Source organism: Drosophila erecta, unplaced genomic scaffold (genome assembly GCF_003286155.1).
Source record: "Drosophila erecta strain 14021-0224.00,06,07 unplaced genomic scaffold, DereRS2 tig00000126-arrow-pilon, whole genome shotgun sequence".
Classification (NCBI taxonomy): Eukaryota; Metazoa; Arthropoda; class Insecta; order Diptera; family Drosophilidae; genus Drosophila; species Drosophila erecta.
In genome coordinates this window covers 14,422,814-14,439,666 of record NW_020825209.1, presented here as the reverse complement: position 1 = coordinate 14,439,666, position 16,853 = coordinate 14,422,814, and the positions used below count along the sequence as shown (strand labels likewise).

At 46.3% G+C, this 16,853-nt stretch overlaps 3 protein-coding genes across 5 annotated transcripts; 1 reads left to right on the top strand and 2 right to left on the bottom strand.

The window, feature by feature from the left end:
* Positions 1–22: 22 nt before the first annotated feature.
* Positions 23–2,679, bottom strand: LOC6551736 (dynein intermediate chain 3, ciliary). Its single transcript, XM_001978571.3, has 2 exons — positions 591–2,679; positions 23–484 (listed from the first exon to the last, which is right to left on the bottom strand). Exons 1-2 carry the CDS (start codon positions 2,115–2,117, stop codon positions 56–58), a joined length of 1,956 nt encoding a protein of 651 aa, XP_001978607.1. The 5' UTR covers positions 2,118–2,679; the 3' UTR covers positions 23–55.
* Positions 2,680–2,766: 87 nt separating this feature from the next.
* On the top strand, positions 2,767–7,913 carry LOC6551735 (regulator of nonsense transcripts 2). Its single transcript, XM_026981569.1, has 3 exons — positions 2,767–5,781; positions 5,851–6,142; positions 6,210–7,913. The coding sequence occupies exons 1-3, from the start codon at positions 3,083–3,085 to the stop codon at positions 6,966–6,968; spliced, it is 3,750 nt and encodes a 1,249-aa protein (XP_026837370.1). The 5' UTR covers positions 2,767–3,082; the 3' UTR covers positions 6,969–7,913.
* A 51-nt stretch (positions 7,914–7,964) lies between these two features.
* On the bottom strand, positions 7,965–16,773 carry LOC6551734 (integrin beta-PS). Of its 3 annotated transcripts, none has more exons than XM_001978569.3 (7): positions 16,672–16,773; positions 13,950–14,566; positions 13,650–13,878; positions 12,947–13,031; positions 10,689–11,123; positions 9,404–10,627; positions 7,965–9,330 (listed from the first exon to the last, which is right to left on the bottom strand). In XM_001978569.3, the coding sequence occupies exons 2-7, from the start codon at positions 14,440–14,442 to the stop codon at positions 9,265–9,267; spliced, it is 2,532 nt and encodes an 843-aa protein (XP_001978605.1). In that variant the 5' UTR covers positions 14,443–14,566; positions 16,672–16,773; the 3' UTR covers positions 7,965–9,264. The 3 variants fall into 3 exon arrangements, with proteins under 3 accessions (XP_001978605.1, XP_026837372.1, XP_026837371.1); XM_026981571.1 differs by lacking the exon at positions 16,672–16,773 and adding an exon at positions 16,474–16,516; XM_026981570.1 differs by lacking the exon at positions 16,672–16,773 and adding an exon at positions 16,310–16,467.
* Between the last annotated feature and the right edge of the window lie 80 nt (positions 16,774–16,853).

Here is a 16,853-nt window from a genome sequence, read left to right as displayed (position 1 = left end):
GTATTTAAATGAAACTTTAAACTTTTCATCAAACTACACAATACAATTTATATTCTCACTGGGGCTTCATAGAGCCTTGCGAAATTCTTGGTTCTCCCGAACTCCTCTTGTCGTAGTTGACAGAAGTCTGAACCTTTCGATCGGGTTTGGTGTACACAATGGGCTGACCCTGGAGCTTCTCATCAGCCGGATTCGATTCCTCGAAGATCGTGCGCTCCATGATCACCTGCCGCCTGGAGCGCTTTCTCTCCACACTGAATATGATGTCCTGGAACTCGGTGATGGCCGTGCGAAATTCTTCATCGCCCTCGATCATCATCACAAACTGATCGGGATTGTCGGGATCGAGCTCGAGAGCGGGCGCCAGTTTCTGCTGCTTCCGGGCACGATCCTCCTCGGCCATTTGAACGGTTTTCCGCTTGAGCCGGACTTCATCATAACGTGCCTCCAGGAGCTTACACCGCACGATCTCCCGCTCGAACATCTACAGGAAGATATGAAGTTAATTGGGTAGGGGTTACAACAGAATGGTTTCTATAACCCTTGCCCTCTTTAAGAGACGGAAACAGAGCTACAAATTCGATTCTTACAGCGGCTATGAGTGCCTTCTCCTTTCCAGTGGCCTGTCGCATGGACTCATCCAGTGTCAGGATGTGAGTGTCGCCGTTTTTCAGGGCAATGGCCAGCAGATCGCCCTCCGGCCGAAAGACCACATCCGCAATCGGTACCTTGAAGTCCACGGAAAGAATGGGCTTCCGGTGGTGAAGCAGCAGATCCCAGAAGTCCACCACGCCGTTTATATCGCCAGTGGCGAACAGGGAGCACCGGGCCGTGCTCCAAGCGCCGCAAACAATCTGTGCATCCTTCCGGAAATACATGGTGGACGGACTGTCCTTGACCTCTTCCGACCAAATCCTCGCCCGCCAATCGCCCGTGATCAGGAAGTTCTTGACGAAGAAGGGATTTCGATTGATGCTGCGCACGGGTCCGACGAAAAGTTGATAGTGAGCCAGAAGGGTTTCCATCGGGGTCATACCCTTGCGATTGCCCACGAAAATGTGACCCATATCGCTGCCGATGATGAAACGCACCGGGATGGTGTACTCGAACTCCAGAACCGTCACACCATGAGAATCCATCCGCGACTGGGGCAGTTCCGGTTCCGGTTCGAGGAGCAGCTCCTGCATGGGCATCTTGAGATCCCTGGTGTCCCAGTACTTGATGGAGCCATCCAGGGAGCCTGAATAGAATTCCGTGTTGGACTTGGAATGGACCCAGCAAAGGGCCGAGGTGGTCTCTCTGTGGGACACCTCCAAGGGGCAATTCCTCACGGGAAGACCGCCCTTGAAAGTGCTCCACAGACAGACCTGCCCCAGCGCCGAGCCACCCACCATGTTGTTCTCATCCTTGGGACAGATCTTGGCCAACGACACCGGCTGCTTGCTGTCGTAGGAGATCCTCGGCTTGAGTGGATTCTTCACATCCCACACATAGAAGCCATTTGCCTCGCCCAGCGGTTCATCCGTGAGGGGACGGAGTCGCTCTCCCTTTGAAAATTGATTGATATAATGGGTCATAAACTGGCGATTATTGTTGGGCATCCACTCAATGGACCTCAATTGGCGAGCTGGCAGCCAGAGATCATGGAACACATTGGACACCCGAGCGCGAAACCTCATCCGGATGTCGTGTCCCAGCTCCGCCGGCAGATCCGCGAAGAAGTTCTGGTAGATATTAAGGGTATTGTTCTGCTCCGCCACTGCCATCGTGGTGCGTATCATCTCCAGCACCTGCTCACCCCAACTATCGTCGCGCTCCACCTTCTTTCGATGCCGTAGCGTCTGTTCCTCATCATTGGAGTTAACCTCCTTTGGCCAACCGCCCTCGTAGTGGTACATTCCATGCTGTTCGAGAGTCACGTTCTCCGTCTCCATGATGGTCAGCGCCATCTGGCGGCTCAATTGGGTGGCCTGATTGGAGGGGTTGCGCATGATATACTTCAGACGCTGGCGGCCACTGGGATGCACACTGACCATCAGTTCATTGCGATCCTGAAACCGACACTGTCGCCCAAAGCGACGCCTTTCGCGGGAGTAGATGAACTGATTCTGGTACATGTCGGCCTATGCAGCACTACTAATTCAAGGCATCAAGCGAATTCTTCATGGGATATAAAGCTAAAACTGCTTAAGAGATCTAACTGCCCTTCCCAGAGAGTTCTGCTGCAGAATCAAGTGTACTCGTGTTCCTCCTCCTGTCTTTACCCTTTTATGTTTTTTAGTTTTTTTTTTTTTTTGGCAAATACGTGTTTGTCTTTTGTGTGTTATTTTTGTTTATTGTTTACATTTGACTAAAAAAGAAAACCCAACTAAACATGTTCAGGGACACATGGTATACTTTTTGTTTAATGAACAACTAACGAAGGTGATAATGGTAAAGTGGCCAAAAACCAGGAATATAATGGTTAGACACGCTTACATTGAATACAAACTAATGTGAAACAGAAATATAATTAACGACGAAAATATATTGGGACCAATACCTGGATCTAAAGTATTGAAATTTGTATTACCTAAAAAAGATTTACTTTTAGCTTAACGGTTAACTTGTAGTGTGACCAGTCGTTAACAACTTCGATTCCGACGACAACAAAGTATGTAAAGTGACCAAAGCAGGTGGCTTAGAAATACAACTTCTGCTATCGAAGAACGATAGGCCCAGACATAAACGTCTGCTGGTATCGATAAAATATCATATAAAAATATTAAAAACATCGCCCGCCCCATCACCCCCCGCATGAAAATCGTGGCGGAAAAACGTGGGAAAAACAAAGCAATGCCAGTTATTTAAAGAACATAATACGATCTAAATAATCCGTCAGAAGAGCACCCACGACTGGCCAACTTAAGGTGACTATTTCGCATAGAAACTATGCCCAATCACGCCCAGCTCAAATTTACAAAAACAAAATAGTTCGCATTAGTTAAATAGCTTGCCAGCAGGTCCAATTTAAAAACAGAGCCACTGCGCATCGAGCGAGTCCCGCCAACGTGAATCCCGTCACGGAGCTGCCACCATCGCAATGCTAGCCAACGATTCCGCGGCGACAGATCCTCTGGAAGCGGCCGAGGCGAGCAGCATAACAAACGATGTGTCCACACCGCCGGTGTCGAGAAAAGATTCGACGGAGGATGTTGACGAGGGTGACAACGACAACGTCAACGACAACGTCAACGACAACGCCAACGACGTCGACGACACGGACGGAAATGCGGATGTGGATGCGGCTGCAGCCAGTGCTCTGGAGGCCGAGGAGCGCGAGGAGCTGTTGCAGTTCATAAACGAGCTGCGCGACAAGATCGAGAGCAAGCGACAGCTGCGGCTCCAGAACTCCACATTCAAGCTGCCCGGTGAGGAGTACTTCGCCAAACTGGACTCCAATCTCAAAAAGAACACGGCTTTCGTCAAGAAACTTAAGCTTTTCACGGCCACACAACTGGACGTACTGATGCGTGAGCTATCCGCTCTAAATCTGAGCAAATACATCTCTGAAATATGCGCGGCCCTGGCCGAGGCCAAGTTGAAGATGACGGATGTGCCGGCGGTGGTGACTCTGGCATCCCGGCTGCACTGCACATATGCCGACTTCGATGTCCAGTTTCTGGAGGCCTGGCAAAAGGCCCTGAACATCAAGGCAACCGAGAAGATTGGCAATCCGAGCAAATTACGTGTGGACCTTCGCTTGTTTGCCGAACTAGTCAGCTCTGGTGTGATCCAAATGAAGCCCGGATTGGCCCAACTCGGTGTTGTCCTGGTACACCTGATTGCCCAGGACAAGGATGACCACAGTAACTTCTCAATCATCCTCTCTTTCTGCCGGCACTGTGGCGAGGAGTACGCCGGTCTAGTGCCGCAAAAGATGCAACAGTTGGCCACCAAATACGGAGTGGAGGTGCCGAAATCCGACTTCCTGACAGCCGACAAGCAGCTTAATCTGCGCACCATGCTCAAGGATTACTTCAAGGCCCTGTGCAAGCATGTTCTGGCCGAGCAGGGCGAGCTTATGAACATGACCAAGAACATACGGCGCACAATGGAGTGCAAGGGTGAGATATCCACGGAAAAGCGGGAGAAGTGTGAACTGATGCAAGCCGGTTTCGATAAGCTGCTGGCCTCCGCCCAATCGCTGTCGGAACTGCTGGGTGAACCACTGCCCGAGTTGGCCAAGGAGTCTGAGTGCTGTAATCCGGGCACAGTCATCGACAATATGCTGGACAGTGCCTCCTTCGGAGTGCTCGATCCGTGGGGCGACGAGGAGACCCGCTCCTTCTACACAGATCTGCCCGATTTGAGGCAGTTTCTGCCCAACTTTTCGGCACCCAAAGTCGATTTGGAAACGTTAGAGGAGCCCAGTGAACTTACTGAAGAAGCGATCGAAGCCAATCTGGATGCCGAAATGGATCTAGACGATCCACCGTCCACCACCTCGGATTCTGCTCTGGAAAATCCCAGTGAAGAGCAGCTAACCACATCAGTTACCCCTGCGGAGGATGTAAAGCCGCAGAAGATGGGTAACGCTCTAATGGAACTGGGACGCCAGCAGCAAAGTCAGCTCAATCAGAATCCGACCCAAACCCAAAACCAGATGCGTCAACAGTTCGACGTCTTCCTGGTCAACCTATTCAACTGTGTGAACAAGGAGCTGATCGATTCGGCGGCCATCGAGTTTTTGCTAAACTTCAACACTAAGCATCAACGCAAGAAACTGACCCGAACGATATTTTCGGTGCAGCGAACGCGTCTGGATATCCTGCCCTATCTCTCCCGCTTTGTGGCAATTGTGCATATGTGTAATACTGACGTGGCTGCCGATTTGGCAGAACTGCTACGCAAGGAGTTCAAGTGGCACATTCACAAGAAGAACCAACTGAATATTGAGTCGAAGCTTAAGATCGTGCGATTCATAGGCGAACTGGTTAAGTTTGGGTTGTTTAAGAAGTTCGATGCCTTAGGATGTCTGAAAATGTTACTGAGGGACTTTCAGCATCACCAAATCGAGATGGCCTGTGCCTTTGTGGAAGTCAGCGGCGTGTATCTGTACAATTGCCGGGATGCCCGTCTGCTAATGAATGTGTTTCTGGACCAAATGCTGCGCCTGAAGACAGCAACGGCAATGGACTCGCGACATGCGTCCCAGATTGAGAGCGTCTACTATCTGGTGAAGCCGCCGGAGTCGTCGAAGCGCGAGCCCGCGGTTCGACCACCCATGCATGAGTACATCCGTCACCTGATCTTCGAGGAGCTTTGCAAACAGAACGTTGAGCGCTGTATCAAGATGCTGCGCCGCATCGACTGGCAGGATCCGGAGACAAATTGTTATGCCATTAAGTGCCTCAGCAAGGCGTACCTGCTGCGCTTTCCGCTCGTCCGCTGCCTAGCCGATCTCGTTTCCGGACTGAGCTCCTATCAGCCGCGAGCGGTTACCATCGTGATCGATAATGTGTTTGAGGATATACGCGCCGGCCTTGAGATCCATTCGCCACGCATGGCCCAGCGGCGCATAGCGATGGCCAAGTACCTGGGCGAAATGTACAACTACAAGCTTGTGGAGTCCACTCATATTCTTAATACGCTGTACTCTATCATCTCGCTGGGCGTATCCATGGATCAAAATGTCATCTCGCCGCTGGATCCGCCCGATAGCCTGTTCCGACTGAAGCTTGCCTGTATGCTACTGGACACGTGTGGGCCCTACTTCACCAGCCAGGCCACGCGAAAAAAGTGAGTGGGATCTTTGTTTTCATATCCAAAGAAGTTGAAGTTGAGTTCTAACTCCGTCCTTTTTTTCAGACTGGACTACTTCCTGGTCTTCTTCCAACACTACTATTGGTTCAAGAAATCCCATCCCGTGTTCAGCAAGGCAGAGAACACCTCCGATTTGTTCCCCATACTGGTGGATCACACCTATAGGGACTGCCTAGCCAGTGTGCGGCCCAAGCTGAAGCTGTATAAGAGTCTAGATCAGGCCAAGGCGGCGATTGATCAGCTGCAGGAGAAGCTCTATCCCCAACTAAAGGCCGCCAATAATGCTCAGGATCCGTCGCTGGCCACAATCAGTGAACTTAGCGAGCTAGATGAGGGCGTACGTACTTCCACGAAGAAATACCCTTCAACTGATTTCATTTCATGCTTGATTTTTACATTGCCAGGTCACTGATGAGGACTCGGGGTCGTCGAATGATCAGCGGGAGCGACAGGTGGCTGGTCAAGAGCAGGAGCAGAGCAACGACTGGACGGAGAACGAGACGGAGCCACCGCTGCCGCAACCCCCGCCGCCAGAAAAGTCTAAGGAGGACCTGGAGTTCGAACACTTGTACGATAAAATGACCACAGACTCGTACCAAGAACGGCTTAAGGAGCCGATCAAAGCTACGGCCAAGGACATACCTGTGCCGATGATGGCGCGCCTGCAAAAAAAGTCTTACGAGCAGATAACGGGGGCTCAGGCATCCGGCACTGGGAACAACAATACGTCACAGATCTCAAAGGCGGTCGCCAATCAGGACGCGACGCCCGGCTCTCCAGGTCCAGATCTGCCAGATGGCAATGTCAAGTCCGGCGGCGGTGCAGGAGGTAGCGTTGCTGCTGCCGGCACTGCAGCTGTGCCCTTTGTGCTGATGGTGCGCGGCAACAAGGGTGGTAAGCAGCAATTTAAGTCGTTCGTGGCGCCATCAGACTCGCACCTGGCCATCAACCTGAAACGGCAGGAGCAGAAGATACGCGAGGAGAAGGAGAAGGTCAAGCGCCTCACGCTTAACATAACCGAACGAATCGAGGAGGAGGACTACCAGGAGTCGCTGCTGCCGCCGCAGCAACGAAACTTTACCCAGAGCTACTACCAGAAGCCCAATAAGCACAAGTTCAAGCACCAAAAGGGTGCGCCCGATGCGGACCTCATCTTTCACTGAAACGTTGCCCCCGCTAACGGAACCGAAAAAACCCGGTGCCGGTGAGTGCGGGAGCTCCCGGGTGTTTTGGGTAGTAGCATTTGTGCGTTTCCCAGCCTCCTGGCCGGCGTATTGATACCACTCTACTGCTGCTGCTGCTGCTGCTGCTGCTGCTGCTGCTGCTACTGCTGCACTACGGCCTACCGACTGCGATTGCGATACCACGGAACCGAAAGAATACGGTGCGGAGAGCAGCGCTCCAAGAGCCGTTCACTCTCCGCCAACGAAATGCCACAAGCTCTGGACGATTTCCGATCCGAAACATAAGAGCCACACCAACCTCAAGCCGTACTTAAGCCAACCAATTCAAAACAACAGGTCTATGTCAATATGTCAAGCCACTCAATCGCAGTCGTGGCAGCTGAAGCCAATCCAAATGGGTCCGGGACCTCGTCCTCGATATTATCGTGTATATAGAACTGCAACGTCCCGATCCGCATTCGTATATTTTAACATTACTTAGTACGTAAAAACGCCTAGACTTGTTTCGAAAACAGACCCCAATTGAATAACAAAGCATGTATACAACGATATACACAAATTGTTATAGAATGTTATATACACATCCGATATTGCCATGCGATGTTAGCTGTTCCGTTGACATTTTTGAATCAAATGCAGAATACAGTCTGAACGTAAGTTTCTCTCCATTGGGCGAAACTGGTTGGATGAGCAAATGGAAAGCGCCCTTAGATTCTTGTGGGGATGCAGTGCAGCAAGTCTTGAACTTAACTCGCTTGATTATTGGAGTTTTAACTGAATAGTTATCTATGCCCTCTTTGCATTGACGGTAGGTACTTTATCTCATTTTGTACAATAAATGAACTTATAATTAATTGATCCAAAAATTGTGTACTAAAATTTCCCCTTATTTCCATCCGATGAATAAATAAGACATACTAAATATGTATTTCTTCTTTTTATTTATTTTACTAGAATTAGCGTCAAACAATTTAATTTCCACATCGTTTTATATTGCCAGTGTTTCCACCTTACTTTTTGTATTGGTTTATCATTCAATAAAATTATTCAAAATGTTTTTTATACAAAAGTTTCGTTTTGGTTTTGCATTACTTTAAATGTTAATCAGTAATCAGTACAAATGGCAAAAAATATATATAGTTATATAGTATTATTAATTTACTATTAATGATCGAAATTCAATAAAATAAAACACACAAGGGACAATATATTCCATTCTATTTCGCGCAATTTACATTGTTGCCTCGCTTTCTGCTTCCATAAATAAAACATACAAAAATAAAAATGCAAATGAAAAGATATCATAGAAAAACAAAACGTCCCGGGGCACTCTTGCATTTCGAAATTAACAATTACAAGCTTAAATGTTAATAGCTTAAATATTAATTATAAAGTTAGCTTTAAAAAACAATAGAAAAACATTAAGACGTGGGTTTGGCATGGCGAACGACGACCGTTTTGGGAGGGTAGCAGTTTAGTTAAGTATCCCAGTTCTGACTTTTGCCGGGATCTCTGCAGCTAAATACATCGCTATACTGCAGTGGCTTCTCGCTTTTCGTAATAATATAGGGGGCGTGGTCGATGAAAGTAATTAGAAACGTTAATTTCGAAAAACGAAATTAGAAAGTCGAAACGCAAAACAAGAATTACAAATTAGGAGTAAAATAAAATACAAATTCATGTGCTGGCTTGGATACTATTGGTACAAAAAAGAATACAAAAATCATTAATCTAACTATCGTTCGTAGTTCATTTGTTGGCTGTTTACTTATTTTTGCTTTGTTTTTTTTTTTCTTTTCCGATTCTTGGCTCCGCGCTGTTGCTGTGCGTTGTCTGTTTTCTTGCTTGTTGCTTGTATACACATATACGTATAGATTTAGTCTAAATATGTTGCAAGGCACAAATCGTTTGCTCGTTAAGTATACGCAATGTATAAAGGCTGCCCCACGGCGGGGTTCTTGTGTAAATGTATATATAAACATTGATATATATAAATATATATATAAGGCTGACTTAGTTTAGAACGCGTTTCAATGGCAGTTGACTTCAGTGGTTTTGCACCCGGGCAAAGCAGCTTCGTCGATGTGTTCGGGTTCGGAGTCGGTTCTGAAGATTGGTTGTGGTTGGTTGTGTGCGGATTTGTTGGTGGTGTTTGGTTAGGTTTGGTTTATTGGCTGGGTGGGTTTTCTTTCTGATTTCCGGTTCAAGCACGACAGTGATCGTTTCGTTGAACGACACTAGTTATATTTCCCTAATGCTTAGTAGGTTAGCGGATTTATTTGCCCGCATACATGGGGTTCTTGAAGGTGGAGGTGGCCTGCTTGTAGATGGGATTCTCACCCTGCGAGTCAGAAAAAAAGAGAAGAATAGTTTGGAAAGAATTCAAGAGGTATGTGCGGGTAAGCAAAACTTACCGTATCCCATTTGGCGTTCCTGCGCTCCTTTTCGAAGCGAGCGAACTCCCGGCGATCGTGGATCGTAGTGAGCAGCTTCCACAGCAGCAGAACGGCCAGACCCACCAGGACAATGGCTGCGATAACACCCAGGACGATGCCCAACATGAAAACCTTGGGCGGGCACTCCTTGTTCTCCTGGGCAAACACATGCAGCTCACCCTGCTCGCTGTACTTGAACATGAACTTGCAGTCGTCCTCGTCGAAGAATGTGCACATCTGCTCGTCCTTGGTCTCATCGATCTCCACCTTTTCCACGCCCACGGGCACAAATTGAGTGCAGTTCCTGGCGCAATCATCACCATTCTTTAGCTCGCCCGTCTTGTACATCTGGCACTGGACACAGTCCTTCAGCTCCTGGCACCTGCCCGAGCAAGTTGGGCACTTCTCGCAATGGCGGCCCGAGAAGCGTCCCTGATCGGTAACCGTACACTTGCAGACACCACACTTGCAGGTACCATGACCGGAACAGACCTCGCCGCCTTCAGGTGGCATGCATGTATCGTTGGACTCCTGGCAGCCGCAATTGGCGCCCGTCCAGCCCGGCTTGCACTTGCACCGTCCGCACTCGCAGGTGCCGTGATCCGGACCCGAGCACAACTGGTTCCTGTTCCGTTCGCAGCTGAAGTTGTCGCACTCGCAGTGCTTGCCGGATATGATCTCCGCGTGATTCAATCGCTTGTGGCATTCGCAGGCACCGCAAACGCAATTACCCCGACCAGAGCAGTCCGTTGTGGAGGTGCTATCCGCCCTGCAGCTCGTGTCGTTGGCGAATTTCGAAGTTAGGTCCGTTGCTGAGCACTCGCATTTGTTGCCGAAATAGCTATCATCGCAATTGCAGATGCCGCACATGGAGGTGCCGTGGCTGCTGCAGCTGCTCGCCTGCTCCTGATATCCAGTCGAACCTTGCTGTTCACAGGGACACGAGCACAGCATATTCAGCTGGATTTGCATGACCTCGTTGATGCCGACGGGCGAGATGTAGATCGTCTGTGTCCAGTCGCGCGGATCCTCGGGACACTTGAGCAACTGAATCTGGGCTGTGAAGCTCACTTGCTGGCCCTCCTTCAGGTTGTCGCACTTGGAGGTCTGCAGTTCGGGTCCGTTGCTCAGGCAGGACGAGTAGTAGGTGATTTTCACATCTCCAGTGGCATTGTCCTTCATCTCGACCGAAGAGGAGATTTTCTGCAAGGGTAAAGTACTGATTTAATGGAGTTCGGTGCTAAAATCTTCGAGAACCACTTACGCGGTATTCTTCCTTGACCAATTCAACCACGTTCGATGAATCGTTATCGAGCTTGGCCGCCGAGGCTCCCTGGATGTGCTCCACCAACTTTTCGTATACGGACAACTGGTTGGAAGTCACGGCAAAGATAATGTTGATAGCATTGTCCTTGACCTTTTGGTTGATCTGCGAGATACTGGGATAATCCTGCAAAGTTGAGTGCGTATACCCGCCCTCCTCATTCAAGTGGCACTCGCCGTCGTTGGGAGCAATCACGCCGCCCAATTTGCCATCGCCAGCATAATGGAAACCTGCGTCCGTGGAGAAGACCAGCAAGCGACGAGCCTGCTGCCGCCAACCGATCTGCGATCGGCAGGCAATGGCCTGCATGATGGCATCGAATCCTCCTTCGGGAGCATCCAAGTTGCCCGACACTGTGGCATTCTTCACCTCGTTCTGTCGTACATACGATAGATGTAAACGATTAGCTTTGGGTATTTTCTGTGGGATTTTGGTTAGTGCGATGGATTCGTATTACAATGCAAGCTGGCACACTCTGTCGGAAATGCCCGATTATTTGAAGCAGGAATTCCACAAGTAAACTTTTCAAACCTTGAGGAGTCTATCAATGTGAGTTGAAGATAGCAATTGTTTCCATGCTACGATAAGATATATACATATGTACATATATACGAGTCATATAAATACAGTCGTATATATACAGTCAGTTATGATTAATAGAAAATGGCTCAGGTAGCTAAGGGAATTGAATTCCGCATTCGGAATACTCAAATGAAAAACGATTCTTTTATATTTCAGATATATGATTGGGTCAAGATCAACTAGAAACTAGAGCAGTTCATAAGGTGAAAATTAATAAATGACAATTGCTACTATGGCAAAAATAGACTGTTAATAGGTAATACTAATTAATTTAATATTAACTGTATTTAATATTTCCCGATTTAGCGACTGTCCTCGGCTTGACATGCATATGCAGTTGCCTGCCATGGATTCTCAATTCTTCAGTTGAATACATTTTTCAGAGTGTGCCAGCAGATAAGAGTCCTCTACACACATGTACAACCAGCTAAGCAGAAAAGAAACATGCATGCGGAAAAGATAAACAATTAGCCATAACCAACATTTATGCTATATTAGATGACTATATCTGCTTCGATACATTAGTGCTAAGGAACAGGCGTTCAAACAAAATAATCATTTTTCGTGCAATAACCGATGCAAATGACGTGCAAAACTCGAAATGAGAACAATGTTAGGATGAATTTTGGGCAAAATGCTTTGAATGCAGGTGCGATAATTCCGAATCCGATGCTTTGCTGCTGATCTGGACCACTTACAGTAAATTGGGTTACATTCTTATTTAAGACCATTTGGTGGTGAAAGCCATAGGTTGCAGTGCAATTAGGGCACGGCTCCTTCAGGCTAATTTTGGTTTAGATTCCATAGTATCGTTACAATTTGTTCAAATTTTGAGCCGAACAACGGGTCATATTCAAATGCACATGTACAATTTATATAGGCCAGATTTATATATGGAGAAAGTGATGCGTACACAATGAAATAAAGAAATAGAGAGAATACAAGAGAGAATATAAATAAATGACAACATCCAGTAGTGCAGATACTTTACGATATAGATACGATACGATACGATACGAGCCTCAACCACTATTAATTCGAACAGCATGTGTTTTTTGCAGTGCGCAATCTTAAACAAACGATATTTTCAATACTATTGCAGATAACGTATGCCAATGTATTTTCTCTGAAAGAGAATTTTATTGTCTTTACGATGATAAAATCATGTTGTTCTATTTTCAACATCAAAAATATGAGTAATTTATGCAAAAGGTTGTCTTCAGAGATAAGAAAAAAAATGAACACATGCAGTTCGAAATAATATTGGTAGGGGCTCGTATGCTATATGCTATAAGCATGTGCTATGCTATATGCTAAATGCTATATGCTATGCTATATGCTAAATGCTATATGCTTATGCTATGTGCAGCATATAAGGTATACAGAGAGTGGATAAAAATGTCAAAATGTGCACAAACACTTAAGAATAGCACTTAAACTAGAAGGTGCAATGGAAGCCATAGATGGGATAGGGTCACCACATAGAATAATGGGAAAACATGCACATAAATAATTCAAATCTTCATAAATTGGTATTTGATATTGATATGGGGGGAGGGGAGCAAGCACAATTGGGTGGGATTATACGTGTGCAGTATACATTAATCGTCTCTTACAGAGAAGCTTTCGGTGTTATTGTTGAGTGGCATGTGATTGTGGTAACCATAGGGAGCCTTGCAGTCTTCGCAGGGATGCTCGAGTCTATGGATTCGAGTCAATTCGATTCCGTCGATCGTTGATGTTGTTTGTTGGTGTTCGTTCATGGTTTGGTTTTAAGTATATAAATAAGTAACAAAGTTAGCGGCTGTTGTGGTATGTTAAATTAAATAAAATTAGCTCAAAAGTAGACATACAGCGAAGGAATACACAGACTGTTGAGCTCAACTTTTATTAAATATAGCCAATGAGTTAGAAATTTATGTATTTCGCTCTAAAGTAAGCGATAAGAAATCTTTTTGGAATTCTGTTTTGATAATGCTGTCATGGTGATGCTGTCATTATCAATTTATTATTATTTCTTTTAAGTCAAGCGTAATTGCTACAGAAGCGCTGACAAATAGGATATGACTATGACTTAAAATTAAACTTAAATTGAGTTGCTATGATAAGTCTATCGTCATGACTAGAGGGACTTACACATAATACAAACGAAAATTTTAAAAAATTCAAAAAACCGCTGTATAATTATAAAATTACAAAAAATTTAAAGGGCCTTGAAGAATGCATCATAAACTGACGACATCTGGTCTTCAATCGGCAAAATGATATATCTGACCTATTTCAAATTCATGCTTTTCCGTTTTTTTAGGTCATACTCACTTTTTTGGAATGGTCGAGACATAGGGCATGAGCACCTTGTCCACGAACGAACCGAAACCGAGATGGAAATTGTTGGTGATGCGTTTCATGGTCTCGGACAACTTGTCGCCCAGCGTAGACAACTTGTCCTTGTCGTCCTGCATGGATTTGGAGAGGTCCATCAAGTAGTAGAGATCCACCGGATATCCCTCCGCCTGAGAATATCTAATTTTGATGTTGTGCTTCTCATCTAAGGAATTGATGAGAATGTAAGCGATTAGTATGTATAGGGCATGGATAATGCAATCGTTTGCTACTCACTGACGCGCAATGCGAGTCGAATGGACTGCGGTTGGATTTGGACAATTTCACCGGCAGATCTGAATTCGTAATTGGATCCTGATAAGCTTGAGCTGGAGCTGGAGCTGGAGCTGGAGCTCTCCGAGTAGGAGCTCGACCAGGTGTTTGAGCTTTCGCCGGACATGGAGTAGCCGCCGCCACCAGCCACTTTGTTTTCATTCGTTAGTTTGTTGTTCACTAGAATTTCCTCAAGCGTTATTGGACTGTAGGCGAACTCCTCCGGACACAATAAACTGGTGTTTTGGTAGCACCGCGACTGGCCCTTAAAATCCGGCTGCATGCACCAGGCGCAACCCTCAGTCTGGATGCAGGTGTGACACTTTTCCTTCGATGCACAGGTGCTCACTGCCGTCTGTTTAGCCGCTTTTTGGGCCTCCGTTTGCCCAGCGATGGCGGCCAGCAGGGCGATCAGGAGGAGGGCCAGCTGGCTCCTCCGGTTTCTCTCGAGGATCATGGCTTTAGCGGTTAGCGGTTGGTGCAGGTTGTGGTTGATGGTGGCTTGGGACGCAGGAGGATCGGATATCCTTGGATGTGCCAGGTGCTATGTGTGCTCTGTCTCTGTCACTTCTGTGCGCCGGCTGCAATGGTAAGTGAATTGAAATGATTACATTTTCCACTAAAGCCATAGTTGGGGAAGAAATAATAATAATAATAATAATAATAGAGCCCGTGCTTCACTTCAATTTCGACGGCTACCTAATTAATTTTATTTTTTGTAAATGCCTTAATTTTTCATGTATTTTAAGGTCACAATTAGTCTTTTTCGGTTTCGATGCAATTTTTGCGAACGCCGGTGTACGTAAAAATCCATCTGCTGGCTGCACTGCTTGTTGAGCACTGCTTTCACCGCCTGCCCTGCTTTTTGTTTTTATTGCAACAACAAACAACAGCAAATGGCCGCACATCTGCCCCCTTTTTTGTTGTTTCTTTTGCTCTACCTTAATGTTCAATTTTATTTTCTCATCAACTTGGCCAGATGACTCATCTCACAAGCACACACACACACAAGCGACTGATGTACGAATTCGTGTGTGGGTGTGCGTGCGTGCTTTTCTTGTTTTCTGTTGGCCTCCGAAAAAAAAGAAAAGGAAAAAAGCGGAAGGAAGAGAGCTTTCGGTCAACGTCAAATGCAATGCGAATTACTCAGTCGAGCACGTTCCGTTAGCACGCTCTCTATTTCCCCCCTCTCGCTTTCTTGCTCTCTTTGCTCCTGGCAAAATGTAAACAAAGGCCGAACGAACAATGAGTGGTCATTGAGTCAGCTTCGCTGAGTTCCTTTCCACGTAAAATATCATGAATCACTCACTCCAATCCACTCAAGACACTTATCAAAATTCCATATTCCAGATTCACGGAACAGCAAAAAAAGGGCTGCAGATTACGTATACGTATGGGTGTTGTGTTGGTCAGCTATTTTTAAACGCACACACAACACACAACGGACAACAGAGTTCGATTTGCAGCAGAAAAACAAACTAAAGACGGTCAAGCCAATGTTTTTATACCCTGGCATTGCATATATGTATAATATGTATAATTATACATATGTATAATTTCTAATAATTTCATATCATTATCATTTATACACTCAGTCACTTGGGGTATATAAAAGTTATGAGTTGTGCACTAGCTAACAAATAACCTGAATAAACAGCATCTGCAGCGCATAGTTTCAACCACGGATGGACGCCCACACCCACTGGGCCAAAAACGAGCCACATCTGGGCCTCCCACATGTGGGCGTACTGGTTAAACCAGCGGCGTGCAGAGGATTTCATATTTTTTCGATAGCTAAACATTGTTTTGGTAAAATTGCTTTTGTACTTTAGGTTACAGTTGGTTCATATTTGCCTAGCTGTTTTAAAAGTTGACAACTAATTGTGAGGTCTGTGCCGCATCCACCACACCCCCCTGAGAAATCCCTGCGGGCGCCCCTGAGTTCTTCACTTCTGCACGCTCTTTTTGCTCCTGCCTACGTACTCTACTCGATTTTGAGTTCGAGTGCATGATCGGTGGGGTGGGGGAAGTTGCAATGAAATGGGAGCGGGCGTAATCAACAACTGGCGTCGCGAAGTCGCCGATATGTAGTCAAATAAATAAATAATGAATAATACAAAAAAAGAAACGAATGAATGTATCGTGAGGATTCATTATTTTTTAGCTCTACAAACAACCCACACACAGATACAGCGTTCTGTGTGTGCGTGCCTGTGTGTCGTCACTGCGAATGAAATCATCGAAAAAAGAAGAATTAAGGTAGCGCTTCGATGTTGCTTCCTCTTTTTGGGCCAAATGCAGCCCGGAATCCATTGATTTCTTACGTAATCCACACTATTTCACCCGCTATCTGATTAATCGCAACACTTTAGTTCAACTTTCGCTGCGTTTTCGCTGGTTATTCGCGATATTAATTTCCATCAGGGCGGCACTTTTCTTATTTTGATTTGCCTTCTCGCACACTTGTGGAGTTCCCACTCACACTCACACGCACACACTGAAACACTAGCACTGTGCACACACGCAGTTATTACAGTTACTTGCCACCGTTATTCGCTAAATCAGCGAATTCAACTCTATTTGACACGGCAAACCAAAAAAAAAAAGAAACAATGGACTGCTGAAGCAGCAGCAGTAGACCGCCAATTGGAGTCGGGAATCGGATTTGGATTAAATTAATATTTACTGCTTTGCTTTGTCCGCGGATCTGGTCTGTTGTTCAGTGTTACCAGATGGTGTCAGCAGGGGGTGGAACATCGGTCGATGTTTGATCGATACTTACCATCGATGTGCTAGTGTTGTTTAATAGTTCTGGTCACACCGAGCCTAGCAAAAGTGTTGGAAAGTTAAGGTGGGCTGTGTCTCTGC